Genomic DNA, 25,715 nt, shown 5'->3' with positions numbered 1-25,715 from the left:
TTGAGTTCACAGGATAGGAACCAAATGTGTGTGCGTACGAGTGTGTTTGTCTAGAGGAATGCTGTCGGCCGTCATTCCTGTGCGTCTTTCTCATCGTGTTTAGACAGGCTCTGTCTCCAGCTGGGCCAGTGACAGAATGGGTACAGTGGTACAATGCGATACAAAACACTGTCGCGGTTGTGAATAGAAGCAGTTGTAAGAGCAGGACAAAACACAGTGCTGATGTTCAATAGGCCGTTATGAAGGGGAACAGGAAAGAAAGACCTGCAGCACCAACATCAGTCTTTCTTCCATCTCTTAAAGCTGCATTAGCAACTTTTCAATTAAAAGCTCTGTAGTGTTGTGACAGTGAATTTGTTTATCACACAGGAGCGTAACGTAGCGTAACGTTGAAAATGAAACTTGTGATGTGATGTCAGTGACCCTGCAGACTCGATAAATCAACAGAGAAATGCTGCAGGACTGGTCTGAGAACTTGTTGACACCTTTTCTGCGTTGAAATCTTGTCGCCTCACGGAGGAATCGACTGCAGCGGATGTGAATTTGAGCTGGGCCACAACTGCAGTTCAAGGCTACAAGTGTATGACGATGTTTTCTCCGTCTACGCAAACGCTTTGGCTCCGTATCAATTTCTATACTAAGGCACGCCACCAACAGGAATCACCTGAATAAGAGCTTGTTCCCTAAGCATGTAAGAAGTTATAGAATTATGCAGAATTAAACAGCACGACAGTTGTTAGCAAAGAACAGCGTCAGCAACATTTGTAACTGATTATCCATATTGTGTTCTACACTGGTAGTGGAGGCAAGTGATGTTTTTTTTCTTTGGGAAAGGGTCATGTGTCGTGACCAAAAGGACCCAATCAACGTGCGGGGTGTGAGTGTCCACGTCATCGTTTCCAAACAAGACGCTGCTTCTGGGTTATGGGGCCAAAGAACAATACTTATGTCTGTGGTAATGGGAAACAAAGGCCCCGATACATCAGGGTTTCTGTATCAGCTCAACAAATCACTGAAGTGAAAAAAAAAAACTGGATAACTGGTTAAACATGGTGATTTATTTCAATGAGGAAACATCTTTCTCAAAATCTAACTTTACTGTTATAATGATGAATACAGGAGGAGTGGAAGACAGAGCGGAGGAGGAAGAGTTGGGTCAAAGTCCCCATTCAGACCGGCTGACATCAGTCCTGAGTGACCTGATGCAGTTTAATAACAATAGTAATAATAACTTTATTTGTGAAGCACACAAGAAAATCAAAATGAAGGTGTGAAACCAGCGTATGAATCCACTTGTGATCGGATCTCTATGGACGGATGTTCACATCAGGTCTGAATGGTGCCAAGAGTCTGTTCAACGTGAAAGTGACACCGCCCCCCAGCTGACAATGCAGGACTCGTAGGTGGGCACCATGTATTTGATGTTGATGAAGGCGTCCTCTCCTCCGTAGCGCTCAAACACCTCCAGAGTCTCCTGGATCAGGTCACCGATGTTCTCTCTCTTCTGCTGGCTGTAGTCGATACCATCTCCAGAGTTGACTATCGGGACACAGACACAGAGAGAATTAGAAGAGAAAAGAATTTTTATCTCAGTCTGGGTCACCGCTGATAGTGAGGTTGATGTCAGGGCTCACAAAGCACCACCTGTGGCCACGCCGCATTGCTCTGCCGCAGAGACCGAGCTGGCAAATGCCATCCTTCCATCTGACTTCAAACCCAATGGACAGATTTAATTTAATTTACTCCTTTTATGCTGCAGCCAGTTGGGACCGAACGGCAGAAGAGTTTTTTAACTGTTCAGCTCAAAGTTTAATGAGGCAGCCTGCAGAGAGGAGAGCAGCGGAAAGGACAGACGAGTTAGTGACGGCTCCGCTGTTGCACAACTCTGCATTGGTGCGCACGAGGCATGAGCAGTGACCGGGAGTCACGCTCCACAGGTAGGAAGAAATGCGTGTGTGTGCGTGTGTGTGTGTGTGTGTGTTTGCACTTGAATAAAATCTGAGACAGAAACTAAGTTTACAAACCAAAATGTCCAGAAGTTAAAAGTTTTCTGTGGCTTCTGTGTTTTAGATGTGATTGTATGTGTAACACACCTGTGGCCAGTCGCAGAAGGAAAGCTGCCCCCTCCCTTCTTTGAGCACACACACCAACACACACAGACCAACACGCACACACCAACACACACAGACCAACACACACAGACTAACACACACATATGACACACACATATGACACACACAGACCAACACATACATATGACACACACATATGACACACACATACTAACACACACATATGACACACACATACCAACACACAAAGACCAACACACACAGACCAACACACACATACTAACACACACACACAGACCAACACACACATACTAACACACACATACCAACACACACATATGACACACACAGACCAACACACACATACCAACACACACATATGACACACACAGACCAACACACACATACTAACACATACAGACATTGAGGTAAAACACACTAAATTGTACAACACAGCTCTAGCGTGCTGGGAGAACTTGTTATTGAAAAAACATTCCTGAGGTGTCCCGCCTCTACTCCTACGTTCCTCCTCCCTTTCACCAGCACACACACACACACACACACACACACACACACACACACACCAATACATACAGGCACATATGCGCACACAGATCGTGACTTAATCAGCACAGAGCAAACTGCCAATTTCATGCCACTGCACTTGGGGCCTCAAAACACTTTTCAGAGGGAGGTAACTACAGAGAGGGATAGGGCGTACACACACACACACACACACACACACACACAGGCCCACAAAAATGCTGTCAAATGGTTAAACTAAAATATCCTGAGGGGTTCTCGAGGCTTCACGATAAAACAGAGAAAAAACCTGTAATAATTTCATCTCAATGAGCAAACAAAGAGATGAGGAGAGGAGAGGACAGAACAGTGTTACCTGCGATGTGAAAATTCACGAGCATCACTTTAAGGGGGTCCCTCACTCAAGCCCTTCTCTCTTTTCTCTCCTTGCCTTTGCACCCATCCATGGCCTCCTCATTAAAACACAAAGACAGCCAGTCCCATAAAGTGGGCCGTTAAGCAGTAACACGTCTATGATCTCAGTCTGCCGCACTCGCTTTCTCCTCAGGATTCACTCTCCTGTTTTGCATGAGAGCAACGGGGGAGGATTTTCCAGCTGCGCTTTGACCGCTGCTTAGCCTGTATGTGGTGCAACTTTTAATGGCCTTGGCTTTATATAGCAGCTATTTACCGTTTTCCTCTCAGAGAAACAACAACAATAAATGCACATGCTGAGGAATGCAGCTTTTACAGAAAAAAAACTCTTGTTCATATCTAAACCAGGCTGTGTTTTATTCTTGGAGACCCACAACACAGGAATCTGCACCCTACTAGTTAGCAAAATCTAAAATAGCATCTAAAATGCATCCATCTGTGCAAAAAAAGAAAAAGGAATGAAGACAATGGTATGCTGTGATTTAAGAGAGCTGGAAGAGTGGTGAAAAGAAAAGAATGAGGTGACAGGAGGCTGCTGGGTCACTCTTACAATCTGTTTCAGCTTTTGCGTTTGGGTGTGCATCTTGGTGTGGGTTAAAAAGCCCACCCCTTGGAGAGCCACCCCCTGTTCGTGGAAATGAGCAGCCAAAGCCAGCCCAGAGGGGGCGCTTGGCCTTCAGATGGCCAGCACGGGGAGCCAGGGAAGAGGTGCGGCTTGGGAACCAACAAAGCTCAAACCCGTTTACTGGGGGCCCAGAGGGGGCAGAGGGAGGAGGTCCTGTGTTGCTGTACTGGGCGTACCAGCCCTTTACAAAGTGCATGTGTATTGATGAGCTGCTGGGAGGACAGTACCACCAGAAAGGAAGAGGCCAGAGGAATTTGCAACGATTCTCAATATTTAAACAGCAGCAATGGGATAACTGTGTTTAAAGAGGGGTGGAGGGAAAATCAGGTGAGGGGAGGGAGGGGTGTTAAAAGCTGCCTCTGCAAATGTCCTTCAGCAAAATAACTTCTCTTTCTCGCTTCTTCTCCCCCCCTCCCTCGCTTTCTTTTCTTCTCCCTGTGCTTTCAGCAATATCTGAAACCCTGGGCAGAAACAAAGAAAGAGAGAGAGAGGAGGGAGAAAAAAATCTTTAAAAACAATCATAATAAAAAATTCCCGCCTTGTGAACAGAGGGAAAAGGGCCCTGACAGGAGCTGGCTGTGTGCTCCTCCAGAGGAAGAGGAAGAGGTCGATAAAGATTGAGACAGAGGGGAGGAAGGGGAGGGTCCGCAGCACATGGAAGTTTGCAACAGAGAGGGTGGAGCAAGAATAGGAAGGTGGCACAGAGAGGGTGGAGGAACTATCTGTCAATCTCTCCATCTATCTGTCCGTCTGTCTGAACCCAGCGACACAGCCTGCAACAACTGTGATTGGTCAACTAGCAGACACCCGTCTTCGGCCTTAGTCAGTCCAACCGACCGAACATCCAACCAGTCTATCTTTCCTACCTCCCTTTTGACTCCCCGACCTACAGTGTCTGACTGTCTGTCTCTGTCTTGCAACATGGGCTGAACTTCTCTCAGGCTCGGCTGTGATTTCTGGCAGCCCACACCAGGCCAACACAACAACAGCTGCAGCTGTCCTCCTCCTCCTCCACCCTACTCTTTCTTCATCCCTCATTCCCCACGGTCCTAAACAACCTGTCTTCCCACATCAAGCTCAAGACAAACAGTCACAGATGCAGGCAGGACACAGCGTTTCCTCAAACTAGTTCCACTTATTTATAGAGAGACAGTATATTTTAGGGGTTTATTCACAAACTGGGTCAGATGATTATCAATCTTTCTCGAACGGTAACAAAGCCGCACTGTTACCCCATCGTCGGACTTGTGACTTATGCATCATGTGTATGTTATATGGTCGTAATCTCCTCTCCTGCCAGGAACTGGCTGACACACACACACCGCAACAGCTTAAGGAAGTTCAGCTCCAAATTCCAGAGCTTTAACAAAATATTAAACCACCTACCATTGTTTCTAATCAACTTAGCCCTGATTGTGAAAGCAGTTTAGAGAGAGCGATCCCCCACTCTGATCATATATCAACCACATGCAGAAGAGGATCAATGAATGAGGGACCTGTTTTTCTTTCTTTCTCTGTTTGGCTTCAAGGGTTTTGGCCTTGCTCAAAAAGGGAAATGGAGGAATGCAGGTTATGAGAGCGATGGAACAGCTTGAGTTCCAGGAATACTTTGCACAGACATTGACTGTGGCTGAGTTATACGAGTGCATGTGTCATTATAATTTATTGATCCACACACTCACGGATGAGTTGAAATGGGCATAAAAGATAAGATTATAATCTTATTCTTGACGTGGATTCTTGTGGAGGGGTTCCAAATTAAATTTGATCTATAGTTAATACGATATTTATACATAAACAGTATGTCTGAACCAGACACATGAACAGGCAGAGGGAGAGCTGGTAGCAGTGGTGGTGTGTTTGTGTGAGGAGGTGGAGAGGACCTCTGGAGGAGACCTGTGCTTAACAGCAGGGCTCTAATTAAAAGGGCCTCACAGTTGGGCGCAAGCAGGCCTCTCATAAAGAGACTCACACTCCGGCAGAGAGGTGGGAGAGACCAGGTGTGTGTGTATCTGTGTGTGTGTTTGCCTAATGACAGGTCTTTGTGAAGGGAAGGCAGGAAGACAGAATGAAAGAAAGTATCCTAATGGCGTGTGCTTGTGTGTGCGTACAGAGGTAATTACAATATACCTTTCAGACACAATCTCCAGGTAAAATCCGGAGAATTGGCTAACGAGTTCACGCTTACGTTTTCCTTTCACACATGCACAACACAGCGGGAGGTTCTCACAGCAACAAATCCTTATCGCATTATTCAGAGGAGAGGTGGAGCAGCAGACAGAGACAGGAAGTGACGTATTAACTCTGCTGCATAGATGATGTGATTTTTCACCCCAAGACTGTCGTCATCTCTCATCCCCACAAACTCTCTTGACATCGTTGTCAGTGTCTTCTACGTATACTGCAACTACACAGCCAAGCGCCACTTAACGGTAGAGTTTCTGTGAAGAAATGGCAAATAAAAGTGAGTGGATCATTGAGGAGCTGGAGCTAATAAATGTTGAACACTTACTTTTACATAAATTACTGCTGGTTGAAAAGAGAGAAGACATTGATGGTGATGTGATGGTGTGTACTTCCACTGAACAGGTTGTATAAAGGTGTGATGTCTGTGCTACAGAGAGACATGGAGGATACATGGTACCAAGTGGGCCATTCACCGTTGTGGCGGTAGCTGCTATGTGTAGTTACATTTCTACACAGGTGCACATCAAACTACATCGAGGTTTCACAGCCCAACCACTGCTGTTTCAATAGTGTCAATTCAACACAGAAGTATAAATTGGCCTTAAGGCCTTAGCCCCCTTTCACCTAATGGATGAGCCAGAAGCTGAGGAATGGCACAGCTGTGGCTCACATACACAATCACACTGACACACACATGCACGCACACCCACAACCTTTGTGTGTAATCAATAACAGCGTTTCAGCTCAACACAGCTAGCCACAATGAGAGCTGCAATTTCAGTCCCATCACAACACACACACAACGCACAAATTCACAGGAGGTTGAGAGCAGAGAAGTAAAACAATAGGCTTATTGCCAGCAGTAGTATATTAAACTCCCAACCCCTCCACCAGCCATCATCCGACTGCTCATGCTTACTGAAGTGTGACCTTTGCTGTAGGTCAGTGATCTCATTTTCCATGTGTTGGTCCAGCACAGCAGTGCTCAGTCTATAGGCTAGCTCCAGCCCGGTGAAAGTTGGACATCAGCAAAGCAAGTGTGCCAGGTAACGAAAACGTGTCAAGGTCAGATTGCACAGCAGAAAGTAAAACTGGAGGGATGTGTAGACAAGGTTGAGACAAAGACGTAACCTACAGAGGATGCTCCTGAGCTGCACAGGAGCTAAAGCTGTTAGATTCCTATTGATCAGGCTCCCACTGGCTTACTAGTCTACATCTGTGTGTAGGTATACAGGAATTGAATTCCAATTCCACACTTCCGCCAAAATCGTGCCATGTCTTGGGCTAATCTTTCCTTAGAAATTCGCTGTGAGGAGGGATTCAAAGCCGAGCAGAGGCCAGGTGGGAGACACACTCTTCCACACATCACAAACCCTCCTCTTGCTCATTTCTTTTTCAATTAACCAACTAGACCTTGCCATGACGAGAGCAATATCAGTTTGCGCCATTTAGTCATGGTATTAATGCACAAAGAGAGCTCATCTGAGATGATGGATCAATGCTATTTTCCGAGCTGTTACCATGTCCATTATTGTTTCAATTACCACCACTCAGATAATGGTTATCCCAGTCCCATCTCATCCAATTGTAGCTTGATACATGTACTGGATCTGTGGATCTGCTTCAATATGCTTGTCATTTGTCTAAAGGAAAGAGCCACCTCTTATGTTCACATGTGCATCACAGTGATGGCTACTTTTTAATTATTTTCAAATCAAACCCCTCATTTTTCAGTTTGTACCGGTGCACGTGTGTCATGTGTTGGAGGTGACAAATGATCTCTGTGGCTAGCTGCAGCCAGCTTTCATCTGGGCCACAAAATACAAACACTGCTTCTTATCTCAGCTTTGGACTGACAGAGGGCTGTGCATTACCCAGCAGTATACCTACAGACCTGCACCATAATGCAAAAAAAAAACCATTCCATACTCTGGTTTTAACTCTGCAGCAGCTGAAGGTAAAAAGAAACAAACAGAGGTTCACCCTGGAATCTTCAGCGCTCTAATGGAGCAAAGTTGACCTAAGAGCTCCAAAATTTACTGAATATAAATGGCCGACGTGTCTGCACTTCCTTCCACTGTCCAGAAATGAACGCTGCTATCTTGTGCCAGTAACGCCATTTGGAGCAACATGTTTATAGCACAACATAATTAATCAAAACCAAACTTACCCGAAGAATCAGCACTTGGACATCAACCAGTGTGATAAAAATGACTTAAAACGACAAGAAAAATGTATAACTGTGACTTTTTAGTTTAACTCATGTCCTATCCACTAACATGGAGGAGGCAGGGTTTGTGACCTATACTGTAAGCAGACACCAGGCGGCTATAAAGGCGCTTTTGCTTCCCTTTTTTGGATCTCTGAAGTCGTCCATCTTTATAAACAGCCTATGAGCTGCAATGGTGCTGAGGACTCCTACGATAAATCTGTTTTATTGTGTGATTTAAACTAAACTCAGATTCCCAGAATTCTTGTCTTACAACAGCAACCAGGCAAGAGCCATTTGTGCCATTAAGACACTCAAAAGAAATAAAGTTGAAATATATGCTGAAGTGAAATTAAGATAATGACTCAAAGCTTTTAATCATGCGGTCGCCCACAGAGGACCTAGCCTTTCCACACTCCGCCTGTCTGTGTGTCTCCATGGGCTCGGAGTGTCAGTGCTGTCAGGTGTGAGTCAATGTCGTCAGATGCGATCTCATTACGACAGTTTACCTCAAGGTTAGCAGTGGGCTGCTGGCTAGGCACAAAATCGATCTGCACCAGGGACAGGAGTTAAAGGCCACTGTGTTGTGCAGTGTGCACACCCGGCCAAAAGCCAGACAAGTACTCACTACACTTTGAAATGCAAAAGCCCACTAATAAAGACATATGTACACAAAGCTCTGAAGGCAAACTGTAGAGTGTGAGGAACCTTTGCATGTTAACATTTTACTCGCCTCTAAACGTATTAATGCAAGAATAAAACATTCCCTATCTACACAACAATGAAAAAGCTGTCCCTCGTTTTTTGCTTCATACAGATAATGGAAAACATCTTATCATCTTCAAGAAATGTATTCACTCCTATCACTCAAAGCCGGGCCTTAAAAAAACCTGCAGAAAGATATCACTTCATACATATCTCTTCAATTCTAGCCTGACGTAACCTGCAGCCCACAGGTTACGTCAGCCAACAACACCCCCAAGACCTCAAGTAATGATGCAGTCTCTTGTTATATAAAGCGAACAGTGTTTCCTCAGAGCTGACAACCAACAGAGCGACTGTCTTCTAATGTCAAACATGTTTGACAGTATTCCAATATGCATTGACAAGGTTTTTGCAACCTTTATGCGTTCATCTGCAAATGTGTCGCAACGTGGCTCCTTTCTCTGATCTCACAATATAGAGATGTCAAATTAACGGCTGTCGCAAATAATAAATAGAAAGCAGGGGGATATTTTTTATTTCATACTGAGGGTGCTTTGCGACCTTCAGTAACATGAGCTAATAGTGATGAAATTAATATTCATAAGAAGCAGCTTGTCTGGCGTACCTTTGCTCTGGTAGCAGGTGTCCGTATGTGGGTGTAAGCAGTGGCTTGCTCAGGCGGCCCACCAGCCCTTCCTCTCATTTACACATCTTAATGGTTACACGGAGCATATGTTTAAGTTACACGGGAACTGCCCCGCTTCTTTTTTTTTGTATTGTTGTTTTTTGAGATTTACTTTCAGTGAGAAATAGAAGCTTTTGAATAAAACATTACAGCACAGCTTGGGCTCAGCTTAGCTATTCTGTTTCATTAACACCTCTACAGTGCAAGTGTGGAAGCACAAATAGTATCCTCATGCTCACATAATCATCTAAATATGGCGAGTAAACAGATTAATGGAATACCGGGTCCTGCGGAGACGTCTTACAGGTGCAACAAAAGAAGGGAAGGGAAATTGAAAGAGTTAGCTAATGGAGGGGTTTCCTGGTGCTGATTGTGATGAATTAAATCTGATTTGGTCTGTTTTGATCTCTCGAGTGCAAAATGAAAATAAATTGCTTAATCCAAATGAAGCCGTGCCTTTAATTCAATTTGAGATCCAGTAATTCACGTCTATTACTTAAGTTGTGCTTTCTCTGATGTCGAACTTAACTCCACTATCATTGTGAATTTATTTACATGACAGCTGCAATAAACAGGGACCTGAATGAGAGATGAAGGCCGGGCTGTTGTCAGCACAACGAGAGCTCTTAAAAGTCACCCATTTATGACAAAGACCCTGACCACCAGCAAATTCATCACAATTACAGCACCCAGGAAGCTTAACTCAATTAAAATAATTGCTGACTCTAGTTGTTTCTCTTTGTCCCTTGAAAGCAGTTGGTAGTTGTTTTCATATGCTCTGGGAATGTGTCCCAGCGTTTGGATTCTAGAAGACGGTCACCTCTAACCCCTCCAAGCTGTTTGAAATTAAACTGCACTGCTCACCCATTACACTCACTCTGTCAGATGTGGCCCTTACTTTAATTAAAAATCGAGCAATAATAGCTAAAAAAAATTAGTTGGAAGTTTCCAGACTCCATCTCTTTTTGTGCTTTTTGTGGGTTTTGAAATATCTTTTCCGTGGGTCAAAAACCCACTGACATCTGACTTTTTGTGTGCAACAGGAATGGATACAGTTGGCGTTTACTTCTGGGTCAAATGACTCAGCAGTAGATACAGGTTTTTAATCGGCTCCGGCTTCCTGAGGAGGAAACGCTAATTCCTTCTTTATTTTGGCAGTGTAGACACAACACTACAACTTTCCTGGCACATGTTATGATACACATTGAACTTGTGGTGGTTTGCCATGTAAAAATACCATGAACGGTTGTGTAATTATAATTTTTTCGTCTCGGAAACAATGTGTAACAGTGATTTCTTTCTTTGCAAGATGCAACAGATATATTCTTTATATATTCCAGATATATAACTTTTTTTTTGCTTTCTTTTTCCATTTGTGTGTATGTGTATTCTTTTGTATTTTCCTTTTTTCTGTAAATATAAAATATTGCTGACAAAAAAGATAGGACAAAGGGTTTGCTGCTTTACTATGGAGAGATGGAGATAGAAAAAGGACAAACAAGAGTTCAGATGTTCCTCATAAGCTGATGGTGTTACAAAAGGCTAAAAAATATAAAGACATTTGTAAAACGTGGCTGAAGGCGGCATGAGCTGGACAACAGAAGGGAGGAATGGAATCAGAGGAATCGCTCTCGTAAAGACAGCACGTCCAGAAAATCATGTTGGGATTCAAGAGGAAAAACTGACAGAGAAAGACAGACAGAGAGAGAGAGGTCGAGCGGCATAGTAAATTCAAAGAGCGATTCCATTTTGTCCTCTTCACTCATCACACGAGGAACATTTGAAGTGACATACTAATTTAAGTTAGTGACAAATCAAAGTCTATTGCTGATATTAGCCTAAAGCATCTCTTCACCGCACTTCACATTTTTGCAAGTCATTTAGGGAACGTGGTTGTAGTTTAAACTTCAAAGGAATAAAGGTGGGATTTAGCTCCACACACACACACACACACATTATCTCCCCTCATTAAAAACAGTGTCGTTACTACTTCCACACACCTGACGACACACTCAAAGCACACAAAGTCACAAAGACACGGACACACACACACACACACACACACGCACACAAAGACCCGCATGCCCATACACAGTGATGGGCTATAAAATCACTTTAGTCTTCATAACCACTTTAGCCTTGGAAGCTGCCATCACTGGAAGGACACACACACACACACACACACACACTCTCATGGAGTCACGTACAGTAACGAACGGTGAGCGGTCCAGCCCTTCCATTAGCCTAATGAAGTGGCTCCTAAGATGGATGACATGACATCACCTCTACTACCAATCACAATATCACCCCTAAAAAACCTTCCACTAAAAGCCCCACCCGTCTCCGACCACCCCCCCACCCCTCCACCCCCCATTGCTTACTGCACCAAATGGACGATGAACGTTCCAGGGCCCATTCGGCCCCCTCACAACACTTTTATTGGCCCCGTTATTTATCTCTATAATGCAGTTGGCTGGAGTGGATGCCTATGGATGTGGAGGGCTAGTAAATCAGGGCAGGATGGGTGGGTTGGGCAGCAGCGTGATTAAAAGAACTTTGGTTCAACACTGACAATGGCACCAAGCAGACAGTATGAAGTCTGTCTGCATTTAGAGCAGGGGAAGAGGCTGCGGGATGTCTGAGGCCGGCAGTTTCTGAGGCTCAGAGACGAAGGAGAGTAAAGGAGCGTGTGCACACAAGCACACAATACATATGATAATTCATTTGTTTCTGCTACTTTCAGTTCCTTCAAGTTTTTCTCCATGCTGATACATGCTAATGTTGACTGTCACATGACAGGTGGTTCACAGTTATGTGATGGTGCACTTACTTGTTCACACTGAGAGAGAAAGTCCCCACCCCATTGGCCAGAGCTCATCTCAACTCAAATTTGACCTAAAACACAGAGCTTCTTCTTTTTGTCCTCTTCACTGTGCTGTCTCAGAAGGACAAAGTCAAGTGTTTATGGGTGGAAGGAAGCAGGTACTGCCGTCCATAAACAGTCAGCGTTTTAAAGGCAGCAGCAGCACGGCCCGGGGGCCCGTCAAGGTTTACGTGTGCACAGGCCCTTTAAAGCAGGGGTGTTTAAGTGTGGAATTTACATAAAGCAGGCAAAGCTGTCCATCTCAAGCAGACCTCACACAGATATAGAAAAGCCACACATTGGTTGACGGAACCGATAATAACACTAATAATAATATTTTGGAAAAATACTGTTGATGTGATGTGAAGATCTCAAATGTGTCAAAAACAAGGGAAAATGTGCAAAATGATATTTATACATTTTAACCTAAATATATATATATATATATATATACAGTGTGTTTTGCCATAGCCCCCTATAGTATAAACTGTGACACTACAAATGATTGTAGCACAAGCACATGCAATCGAACCCACTCAGTTCAAGTCAATTTGGCCCCAACAGACTTTCCACTGGCCGATACTTTGTGCCTTCTGCCAGCTCTGTCTCTTTTTCCTTTCTCTTAGTTTTATTTATTTATTCATTTCTTCCCGTACTCCACAGAGGAAAAGGCATGTGACTGATGGAAACACAATGACCGTTATGGAAAACAGGCTCACCTGCAAAATTACCATTGCGCGTGTGTGTGTCACCTTTACAGTGTGTTTACTTATTATTAGCAGATGTCCCTACCCACCGAGCAAGGTTCAGTCCCCACAGAAGCAGAGGAAGAGGGAGGGGAGGAGGAATGGGAGGATGGAAGGAAGGGAAGGGGTGGCAGGGGTATGTGTGTGGGGTGGGGGGGTCTTGAGATGTGCAGGGACAGCAGTACCACCCCAATGTGAGTCATAGGACACACTGTCAGCAGCCATCCAACATCACACACTGACTCATTATGCTGGAGGAGCGGAGATGACAACAGTCGCCATGATCAAGGGGAGTGGAGGAGGCGCATCAGTGAAAGGCAGACCGAGACGATGCAGTCAGCAATTATGGTGCTGGCACTTCTCTCTGTATAACACTGATGATGGCACAAAAAGAGACGGTCATACACGCACCTACAAAGAACTGAATACTTTCATTCTTTCTCTCCATTACTTTTTTCTTCTGAAACCTTCGCCATTGATTGCATGATGTAAAGTGAAGATAGTCGTAGGAATTATGACTCTCATCTGTGAGGAGCAGAAGAAGAGGTCAGGGCAGACGGACGGGTCAAGAAACTTTGACTTAGAAAACCTCCATACACATCCAGTTCCATTTCATAACCATTGATGGTTTCTTTTACATTAAAGTTTGACCCTTAAATCTAGTGAAGCCTGAACCAAAGATATCCAAAATGAGAAAACGCTCATAAATGATGCAATTTCTCATTAGATTTAGCGAAGTTTAATTTAAATATCATGTCTTCACACCATGGTGGAGAATAAACCTTTCATATATAGTTTTGTAGTTAATACAACAACTGTGGCATTGAAATACATTGTGAAGACTGTGTCCATGTACGATTTAAACATCATCTGAAAACTTTATATAAAAATGGACGTAGACTCCGGGTTCAGAAAGTGAAGCCAATGCGGAAGTGCCTGAAACCTGTATTCGCTCGATTGAGCAGCAGAGGGCGACTCTACTGGCTGCAAAAAGAAGCCTGTTTCTATAGAAGTCTAGAGTCCGAGAAAATGACTGCTGATGTCAGTTATACAGACTTTATGGTCTCAAACATTAGTTTCAAGTCCTCTTCAATACAGCATGATGTTCGTTTTGTAAATGAAGGTTCCATTTACAGTCAAATACATGATAAAGCACAGCATGCATACTGTGTGACTGACAGTTAGTACTGTCTAATGGGTGAAGGTCATAGGTGTAGGCAGGCGTGAAGCTCGAGGTCTGAGGTCAAGCTTCTCCCCTTGCTCCTCCAAAATATGGTAACTTCCGTTTTCAATAAACCAAGATTGTCAAAATGCCAAATTTATGGCTTCAAAACATGAGATCACAAACTAATGGGTTGGCACTTGGATTTAAATAAAATGTTTCAGTTTGGCTTGTCTGATGGTCTGAATTGATGCATCTACATGAAATCCTTCACTGTCCGAGCTACAGTGGAAACAACTGGTGTCCTGAATGGGAGCTGCTTCCACTTTTTTTCCTGCAGATAAAGAAATTGCAAATTGGTTTTCCTTTCTCTCATTGTTTATATATATATATATATATATATATATATATATATACTTATTGTTTCCTCTACCTGCAATAATAAAGATCGCTTAAAAACTAAAAAAAAGAAATCAGCACCTGGTGTGTTGACAGTTCCTGGCATATGCCACAACAAATACCATCTCAGGTGGGGAAGTAAAAAGATGAAATGCCATAACGTACTGGAATTACAGACAAGACACTTGTGTTCATTTAATTACAATAAAATCTTGTTACACCCTGTTGAGAAAATTCACATGCTCTCACATAAGTGAGAGGAACACGCAGTGATTAGCATTTTTCATTTCACCACCAGGAAATTGCTTGAAATTTGTTGAACTTTAAAACCAAAAGGCAGATTTAGTAACATGCTGACATATGAAAATCCCCCCTGCAGATTATAAAGGACTATGTGGATGAGTGTGTGTTATACGTGATAGAGTGTGTCATTTGATTAGGGTGTGATATTCTCACAGCAGAGGCCTCCACATCACATCCATACATCAACATGCAATTCCTACACAATAACCACATCCCCAGACGAATGACATGCTTGTCTCTTGGTTTTATTCATAAGGTGTGTGATGCCTGTGCTTCATAGTTGAAACATTTAGGAATTCCTCATTGGAGGAGAGGATGCTCGTGTCCCTGGGATGAACGCTGTCCCCTGGCCAAGCAGAAGGCAGGAGCATGAGGTCAGCAGAGGAGGGACTATTTATTTTGTTCTATTCTGGCTGTATTATCTGCCGTGATGCTATTTGTCTGAGACCAGCCAAGCCACCGCCTTGACAGGATGGTGGTTGTGGGAAGGGGGGGGGTTCAGATGAATGATGGGCTGTAAGACAGGGCCAGTTTTGCTTCGCTGACAAACTGGGGCAAGAGCTGGAGGGATGTGGCGAGAGGAGCGAAGAGAGAGGGAGAAAGGTGGAAGCGAGGCGGGGGAATGAACGCCGAATGGGAGGCGCTGCGGTGGGGCCGCGCGAAAATTTACAGTACCTGTTGGCTGTGATTGATCAAAAGAAGAGAGGAGAGGGTAATGGTGTGTGATCTGACACGGGATGAAGCGATGGGATGGAGGATAGGGTTAAAACTAGGAGTGGAGGAAAATAGAGTACGTGAGAGGATGAGAGGGATATTGAGGTGGAGGAGGATAATAAAGACGGAGTAAGGAGGAGAAGGGGAGCAGAGGAAACAAAAAAGAGCAAGGAGGCAGGTGAAAGGAAGAGAGAGAGAGAGCGGGAGACGGATAGAGAGCGGTTGCTGTGAGATGTGTAAGGAAAAGAGATAGAGGAAATATATATTTGTCCCCTGATGAGAGTGTGTTAGGAGTCCATCTGTGGAGGAATGAGATCAGTGGCTGACTTAGTGTAGAGGAAGACTTTGCTGCCCTGCGGCTTACACACTGACTCAACACCCTCTCCCCGTCTCTCCCTTTCACTCCCTGGTCTTATACAACCTGCAGCACATTTAATCTGCCAGACGATTCTGTGCTTATGCTCAGGTTTGAGTGTGAGTGTGAGTGCATGCGTGTGTGTGAAAGCAAAGCCCTATTACCCAGGCTGCTGTCCCGCTCCACCTCTCCATCAAATGACTCGGGCAGTCTCCTCCACTCGTCTCTCCCCTCACTATCTCTTTCGCTCCATTCCAGCTGAGACCACAGAAGAATCTCCTCATAGAATCACCCACTAAATCATCCATCCACCATACAGACACCTTTGCAAACACTCTTACTGGGAGCTTTCATTTCCAATCCAAACACACGCTGGATGGTGAGTGGGTGCGCATGCGTGTGTGTGTTTCTGGAGAAGAAGTGAAGAAAAAGCAGCATTTCTCTTTTGTCTTTTATATGAACACAGATGAATGAAAGAAAGAGCAGACCTGCATCATGTTGCACCAAATATTAAATGTCCATTTCTAACTTTGTGAGTAAAGTCCTTTAGTTCCCAGTAACAACTTCCTTGTTAGAAACCCGATTCTAGATTTTCCCTCAGGATCAATAAAGTGTCTGTTTTTCCATAAAGTTATATTAACATATTATCTAATTAGTTTAAAAAAATCGGTTTTCATTAAAGTTTTCATTAAAATTTGAGAAATGTCTTGAACCTTGAAATGTTTGCCATTTTTTTTTAGCAATTATCAGTTTTAATATTTTAAGTCATTATTTAATGATGTATAAATCTCAATCTGTGTGTGTGTGTGAGTGTTCACTGTGCACACGATCACTTTTATCTCACGCTCAGATCACTGCCTAAACCACAGGGTGAGCTAATGTGGCAACACACAGACACACACACACACACAGTATAATACAACACAGATCCAGCTTGGATGAACAGGGGATGGTGTGAGGAGAGTGCCAGAGGGGGAGGCAGAAGAGGGAGGAGCAGGAGGTGAGAGCCGGTGGGGGAGGCAGATTAGAGCGCTTGGAGGCTGTTGAGGAGGAAAAGTAGGAGAGCCAGAGGAGTCAGATTGTGAGCATCTGACTGAGATTACTCTGCCGCCGGGCTTACCTGATTACAGCACAGTGCTGGATGATAATAAAGAGACGCTTGCATAGGAACAGGCAGAAATACAAAATCTACACACACACTGAGGAACTGAGAGTCCGATGGGAAGCAGCAGCTGCAACTTGTTTCCCGGGATGGATTGGGACATCAGAGTGGACTGTTTTTATCCACGAGTACCTCTGTATTACATAAGGTGTGTTTCAAGAGGAAGAAATACATCAGACGTACCGGTGGGTTCACCAAAGCCATCCCTCCCCCTCACTCTCCTCCGGTTTCAGAGCAATCAGCCATGGGCTCGTATAATAGTACTCTCTCCTCGCTCAAACTTTCCTCTTGATCTATGTTTCATGTCTTGACTGGGATGTAGGAGATGGAGTCGGAGCACACGGCACTGCAGCACTCATGTGGAGTCACAAAATTATCCTGGCCTTATGAGGACGCAGAGGAGAGAGTAGTTAATTAATCACTAGTGTCTAATTTTCTCTCTGTAACTCTCATTTACTCTGTGGCTCATCTTTGTGTCTCACTCTTCCTTCACTGTCTTCTCCCCCTGCTAAGCTATCTGACTGTATGGAGTTTGATGACTGCAGCAATCATTGTTGCTGATTCTCTTATAATTGATGGCTTATTTTTGTTAACTCTTATAAGTGCATGTCGTGATTGTTCAGCCCAGACAGCACTGATTTACGTTATGCTTCAAATTGTGGATTTAAGCAAATTACATCTCAGCATTAGGAGTGGGTGGTAATGAGGTAGGATGGCATTCATATTTTTAAAAATAGTAACATGTCGCTTTTAGTTGTCAAAAAAAGACGATAGATGTAGAAACTATAATAGTTGAATGTCATGTGACGGCTTCTCCTCAGAAGAAAGAATTTTCAAAAACAAGTTCGTTATTCTGTTTCTGATGCACAGAGAATACAACTGGAACATGTGTCACATTTTGTTAATGTGATGTTGAATGTTGAAAATTATAAAAATTACTTATACAGCATCTTTCCTACAAGAAATGCATCTCAAATTGTTCACAACAAATAAACTACATGCGCTGAATGCTCCACGTTAAAACTCTCTGTCCTCCGTCCTGCAGGTATCATTGATTCAGAGCCGGAGGATCCAGATCTGAAACTACTCGACTATTATCATCATTATTTTTCTTATTGTTATAATAACTACTGCTGTTAACTGATGCTGTTATCATTAATAACATCATTACATCAATACATATCACTGTTTTTATTTTGATTACAACAACTAGTCTGTTGGAGCGTACATATGACAGTAATCCAACTGTTTTTGTGTTTCTCTCTCCCCCTCTTTTCCCACTCCCCCTTTCCCTCATCTCTTCCCTCACTCCAACTAATAGAGGCAGCTGGCCGTCCAACATTGAGTCCAGTTCTGCTCAAGGTTTCTTCCAATTAATGGCGGAGGAGTTACTCTCTCCCATCGCCAAGTGTTTGCTCATTGTGGGACATGTTGGGTTTCTCTTTAATATTGTATGGTTTCGACCTTACTATGTAAAATGCCTTGAGAAAATGTGACTTGTGATTTGGCTGAAGTGAACTGAAAAAAAGTAGGTTTTGTTTTCTGATCTTTAAACACTATGGTTCAACTATTGATTTTGAAAGTTTAACCTACACCTGCAAGTTTTTCTTTCGATGCAGACAGTTCTTCCAGCTGCTGAAACTATTATCTAAATATATATGAATCCATCACCTGATTTACAGAAAAGTATTTTTTTTCCCAAGCAAGAAGACACTCTTATTCCATCTGCTTCTATTTATCCTTTAGTTTTATGTCATTAAAAATTAAATATGTTTGGGTTTTGGACAGAACAAGTAATCTGAAGTTGTCAATGTGGCTCTGGGAAATGTTGGCGCTGGAAGACATTTTACAGACTAAAAAATCAGTTCATAATTCAAGGAAATTATCTGCAGTTTAATAAGTAATGAAAAGTAGAGACAGCCTTGGAGTCGGATCACATCAGCAGCGACGTCAACATGTCAAGGTTCAGACCCATGAGCACTCAGTGGGTACTACTGAATTATTATATGAGCACTCAGAACTCATGGGTTGATCTCAACGGCACAAATATACTACAAGCATGCAAAAGGTAGGACATGGCGATTTAATACCCACATCAACACTGACGTTTGCTCTTGATGCCAAAAGATTTAGAATTTTGTCTTTTAAAGTTGATGAAGAGTGTTGATGACGTGTTGATGAGATATCATCATGCCATTGTTCATGTGTGTATTAAATTCACTTGCCTGCTGTGAATCTTGCAGAAACTTTCCTTTTTTAAACTCAGATATTCTATTAGGGTTGTTAGCTGGAAATGTTCCCCATAAAAGTCCGGAGCAACGAACTTGGAAAATTGCGATATCAGATCACACTCCCTTTGGTAAATTACAGGAAAACGACTGGATTTCAGTGCATGTCTGAAAACAGCTCGACAGACAGACTAACAAGGTGACAGAAATTCCAGCCATGCTGATGTTGCTGGTAAAAATCCATAGCCGTGCATTGTTGTATTTCTCGCTGCACCAGTTCTCAGTAAATTGACATTCAAATATAAATCACGTTGTAAATCAATGCCTTGTAAGTTATGATCTGAGGATTTGTTCCTTTATTAAGATTATCATTTTGTTTTTAAAGAACTAATCTTCAGGGGAAAAGAATTCGACTTGGTGTTGCGTAGAGAGAGAGAGGGACAGCGTTGAGTCGATTAGTCATTTGTGTTGAAGATCATTTATATTAATAACAAGCGGGAGTGCGCCTGCAGCCGTGCCTCAGCTCTTGTCCCTGTGATGAATGCTTTATTGGGTGGTGTCCAATCATTCTTGAATATTCATTATTAGCATACATATAAAGATTTTATGCAGTCATGGGTTTCACTCCCTATAGCAATTTCCTTTAATCTATATGGGAGTGGTAGACAATAATTAAAGGCCCGAAATGTTAACATATTTATGTGAAGTTACACAGACAAGTGTAATATGGTGCAGTGAGAATGTGGCTCTTCAGTGTCAGGTCACACTGTGCTGAAAAACAGCAACCAAAAAAACGGAGACACATAAACTTCCTTCAAACTACGCCCACTTCGATCTGAGAAATTAACATCCTGATATGCGTGTTTGTCTCTGTTCCAAACACAGATAGGGATTCTGTTACGTATGTATCCCCTCTGTCTCCCTATCTCTGACTCTCAGCCGTGCCCGGGCACTTTATGGGGCTCCCCGAGGAGAAAGGTTACACCGCCGATTTGCTACAGTGCAATCAGACTTGAGACAGAGCCTTGAACTACATGGCTCCTGGGCCTCCTCCGGCTGCATCCTGCCGAGCGGCAGCTGGATGTGAGCTCGAGTTGGAGAGAGAGGCAGAGGCATGGAGGAAAAAACTAGTAGGAGGTGGAGAAGAGCCAGTCAAAAGTTTTGAAATATGCCCCTTGAATAATCAACGCCCAAATCAATTTGTTCAACGTCCAAGAGAAGCAGGCGAACTACAGAGGAATGTGTGGAGTGGGCGTCGCACAGCACGCATCCAAGTCCATATCTCAGACAAACACTCAGCAGCCAAAGAGTCTGTCTGAGTGGAGAGAAGAGATGGCCAGGAGGGATGGAACTGAGGAGAGGGACACTGCTCCTTCCTTCCTTCCTTCCTTCCTCTCCTTCAGACCTTCTGACTGATACCACTCTCGTATCTGTCCATAGAGTTTTCTTAGCATAAAGACTGGCTCTGTTCACATACCAACACCCCATAAGTCCTAAAGTTCAGTATTTAACATTACGGTATCATTTTTTATATATAAAAAATAAATGTACAAAAAAACCATTACAGAGCCCTGTGTAAAATCACAAATCGCAATTTTTGCAATTTATTTTTTATACAGATTAAACTATTGATATATATTGTGTCAGTGGGTTTTATACATGCTAGTAGATGGACTCTTAACTTTGCACAGAGCCAGGCTGTTTCCAGTCATTATACTAAGCTGAAGCTAACTGCCTTTTGGCTCTAGCTCCATATTCACCATGCAGACTTGAGACTGCAGTAAGAAGGTATGACAAAAATTTGGGCCATGTTGAATTTAAGGTCAATTTAATCAGATTTACATTTTGAACACTAGCAGCGACAGTTTCTTGCACAATCTTTTCACTGCCCTGATACATATGAGAATGTGGTGCTTGTGTGCGTAAAGATGAATTATTTCAATCTTTGGTTCATTTTCATAATTTTAAGACTTTATATTTGTAATATTATGAGCTAATTCTCAAAATCTTTGTTTTCTTTTCCCTTTATACCTTTAAACCTTCAGCCTTCTGGAAATGTTTTGGATCCTGGCTTCACATTTTAGAGGGTCGAGATAAACACACAAACATATGCGTATTCATTGAATTTCATGAATAAACTTAAGCTTTCTTGCAAAAATAATCCTTCATACAAAACAGCATGATGATAAAGCTTCATTGAGCTGAAGTGGGAAGAGGACGCAGAGACACAAAGTACAGTACAGTAAGTAGACGGACTAGAAAAGGCCTAAAGGCATCAACTGGCCCACTGTGCCCCGCTCAATAAAGGCAGCCATTTTATGACCCCTGCCTCTCTGTATTTTGATTTTAATACTCTTCCTCCCTCCGCCTCTCTCCCTCACTTTCCCCTGCCTGTGTTTCTTTAGTCACAAAAAGCTCTGTATGTTCTTTTAATTTGTCTCTGATTTCTTCCTCTGCCTTTTTACTGACGTATTCCAGAACACTGGAAAAAGAGTTAGAGCAGGGCCTGATGTGGAGGTGGGAGTGGTGGTGGGGAGGGGGGGCACACCCTGGTCTAACCAGATTAGCAAGTATCCTATTTCTCACGTTGACAAATTAATTTCCGTACAAATTAAATGAAAGAACCCTCCCTTGGTAATTCCCTAGGAAATTGGAGATGGTTTTTTTAGAATGTAATAAAACAACAATTCCTTCTACAAGAGAGAGAAAAAAAAAAAATCAAATTACCAGCAGAGCAAAAATAAAGGTACGCTAATAAATTAGGAAGAAATAAAGCCGGGTAGCAGGAATCCTATAAAGTCTATGAAACTGTGTAATGTGAGACAGAGAGGCTGCTACTGAGGAGAGAAGAAATAGAGGAAAGGGAGCGGGAGAACACATGAAGGGAGAGAAAAACACAGAGACAAAAAAAAAAACTGCCTTGTCTATTACAGGATGTGATATTTTTCTGCAGGCAATGGCAAGGCAGAGGTAAAAAGACAATAATAAAAGTGTGGGAGAGGGTAGGAGAGGGAAAAATAAACAGCATCCAGACTGAGACAAAAAACAAAAGGATAGATAGAGACAAGACGAGTGTGAGTGACAGACGACGGCGCAAGGCTGTCTGGGCTCGGGCTGTGCAGATCCATTGACATTTAAAGAGTGGCCGATCGCTCCTCGCCATCCTCCCCGTGAAAAGTTCAAACGCGCACAGACCCACAGAGGCATGTGGATTAACGCACGCTCTCACATCTCTCTGCAGGCCTCCCCTCCATCTTTGGGCGCTACAGCTGTCACTCTGCCTGTTGGCGCGTCGGCCTGGTATCATGTGTGTCTGCTGCCTGTGTCTGCCTTTTACAACAAAGGACAGATTTCCAGTCCGATAAAGTGTGTGTGTGTGTGTGTGTGTGTGTGTGTGTGTGTGTGTTGAAGTCTGGCCCAGCGTGGGCAGGCTGGAAGAGAGGTGTGGGAACCTAGGGTGGAGAAGAGCTGCTGAGTCCGGCCTAATTAGAGTCGAGCAGTCGCCCAACTTTTAGCCCAGCAGGGGAACTCCACACCACCTCCGTGCCTTCTACTCCCCACCACTTAACTCTCACACACACACACACCGCACACGCACACATGCACACACACACACACACACACACCACACACACACGCACACATGCACACAGTGAATACACTTCCACTGACCTCAGTCTTGTCTTTGTATCAGAGCAAAGGGAAACTTGTTCAATGTTTGTTTGTCTTTGTTATCATCATCTATATTTTCTTCTTTTCATCGTTACATTCCTTTTCAGTCCATTTCAATCAAGATAGTCAGCCAGCCAACACAAGTGGAAAGAATGACTTAAAACAATGGTCAAATCAAGGACAGATCAATTACAAGGGAGGCCACTTCCCCCAAAATCCGCTCATTTTAAGTATTGTATGATGGTAACAAGTATATTCTAGTGACACTAAACTGCTTTCTCTTTTAACACTAGGACAAACTGTGCTGCTCAAACTATTGACCACCATGTTACTTCTTCATGGATACCAGACTGAACTTTTCACTTGTTAAGTGATGACACACATGGATAAAGTCCAGTCCCAATTCTCCGGACTTTATATGCAGATTATATCTTAAACAGCTTTACATGTTAATGTTTTCTGTCCATAATACTCATGAATTCTTGATCGCTTAAAGGACAAATTGAGAAACACAGCTGGTTCTGTTTTACTCTGGCAAACCCAGGGCTGCGTTGTAGTAACACTACTTCATCATCGGTCCAAGAAATCCTCCATCTTACATTTCCCCATCGTTGTTTTTCACTCATGATATTTTCTGTAACCAAGTACAGAGTAAACAATCTGCTTCCTGTTTACACCGGCACACACACGCTCAGCATGTGAATGGTCATGTGATATATATGATTTGGGTTATGTTGGTATAGGTGGACGATACTTTTTATTTTAAAACCTACATTTTAAAATCATTACTTTGGAGGAAGTGACCTGGAGCTGGACTTTTTTCCGTTTAATTCAATTTTTCATTTATAACAGAGAGACTTCTTCTTTGTAAAATTATAAAGCCTTGCTTTTATTATTCAGACAAGCAGATTTAATCATCTGTTACAACAGAATATATCACACTGAATCTATCGTAATGATTAAGTATTGAAACAGACATAACGTACACAAGAACAGCCACCGGGCAACACCAGTAATTTTAATGTCATTACTCATGGTCTCTCCAGGTATTTTACTTTAATATCTCTGTCCCTCCTCTCCCCCATCCCACATGCAGCAGACTGGAGTGAATCTGCCTGCAGAGATGGTGGTCAGCCTGCCCTCTTCTTCACCTCTTAATCAGAGAGTTGGCATCGACTGCCCAGAATTGGATCAACCTCTATGACCCCTGCTGCTGCTTTCCTTCCAGAGGTCAGTCTCACATCACTACACTGTCTCTGAGGCAGTGGCATACTCTCTTAAATGAAATCTTATTTCTCCCTCTCCCTCTTCCTGTCTCCGTCTTTGTCTTTATCTCCCTCTGGCTTGGTGTATTAACCCGGGCGTGATCTCTTGCAGCTCAGACCAGAGTTGCTGGAGTTCTCTGTCTTTATTCTGAGCGCGGCTCAAGTTTTGTGTAATAGCAGACATTAGTCTCGACACAATTTTCTATGCGTCAGTTGATATTACCAAAACCAATATTTATAACAACAAATGATTAACAAAACAAGCTGGTCTTCTGACCACAGGTAACACAGGGAAGCAGGTATAGTTCCCTTGATTGGATTCGATTGCTGGGTAGCTGTAGTGTAAACAACACTGATTGCACATTGTCTGCAGGAACTCTTACTCAGTGTCCTAGATTGGGGTCTGTCTCACCCGCCAAGTGCTGGTACACAATAAAAAATCAGAAAATGAAATAAGTGAACAGACTTGCTGCCAAGAATGGATTTCACTGACAAGGATAATTTCCATTCAAACCAATGGGTTACCTTGCCAATTTTCACATTCATTTAATTGCATAATGAACTCATCTAACAGTAGCTACCCCATGTTTAAAACTCAGAGCGACATAAAACCAGGGTAATGGTTCATATTGCACATTACAGATTTCAGAATTTTGTCTCTGCGCACCACCGCAATGGATGTGAAACAAGTCCATCAAGATGAGATTTAAGTGTGTTTCAGCTTTGGGGGTCAAAGGGTTCATCTAAAACATCAAATGAACTCTTCAGTAATAAGAGCCATTGTTTTTAGGGTACCGCCATTTTCAGTGGATCAAACGTATTGGACAAACTAACATAATTATATGTATGAGGATTATTTTAAAGACTTAGATGTGAATCCTCTACAGGCAATAACAGCCTGAAAATGATGATTTTACTTCGGTTGTGCTCATTTGCGGATTGTTATGGTGATGATACAAAATTATAAAAATAGTTTTACTGACCAAATACTTGTGTAGCTGACTGCAAATACCAGATCTACTCTATGAATGATTTATCCACCAAATACACAAAATTTATTTTGCTTTAGGGGTGTTGTGCTGTTAAAATTATTTTTGTCCGTAAAAATTGTGATTTTTCAGTGTGTGTGTTCATGACGTGTGTATTTGGTTCCACTTGCCAGCCCACATGCACATACACACGTTTGTAAATCTATCTTAGTGAGGCCACTCATTGACATAGTACATTCCCTAGCCCCTTACCTTAACCATCAAAACTAAATGCCGAACCCTAACGCTAACCAAAATGTAATCCTAACCCTAATCCTAGAAGGAAGCCTTAACCCTCAAACAGCCCAGGTGGACCAGAAAGTGAGGACCAGCCAAAATGTCCTCACTTTTTTTCACCTTTCTGTGTTTCCATCACAA

The 25,715-nt window shown here is 43.0% G+C and overlaps 1 protein-coding gene across 1 annotated transcript in view; it reads right to left on the bottom strand.

The window, feature by feature from the left end:
- Positions 1–1,043: 1,043 nt before the first annotated feature.
- Positions 1,044–25,715, bottom strand: part of pacrg (PARK2 co-regulated) — a 123,835-nt gene continuing 99,163 nt past the window's right edge. Inside the window, exon 5 of the mRNA XM_069536124.1 lies at positions 1,044–1,539. Within this exon, the coding sequence (XP_069392225.1) occupies positions 1,355–1,539 (185 nt within the window). The 3' untranslated portion in view covers positions 1,044–1,354. The remainder of the gene's footprint in view (positions 1,540–25,715) is intronic.

The sequence above is a fragment of the Paralichthys olivaceus genome, chromosome 12 (genome assembly GCF_024713975.1).
Source record: "Paralichthys olivaceus isolate ysfri-2021 chromosome 12, ASM2471397v2, whole genome shotgun sequence".
NCBI lineage: Eukaryota > Metazoa > Chordata > Actinopteri > Pleuronectiformes > Paralichthyidae > Paralichthys > Paralichthys olivaceus.
The sequence above is the reverse complement of the archived record's forward strand: the minus strand, read 5'-3'. Positions and strand labels throughout refer to the sequence as shown.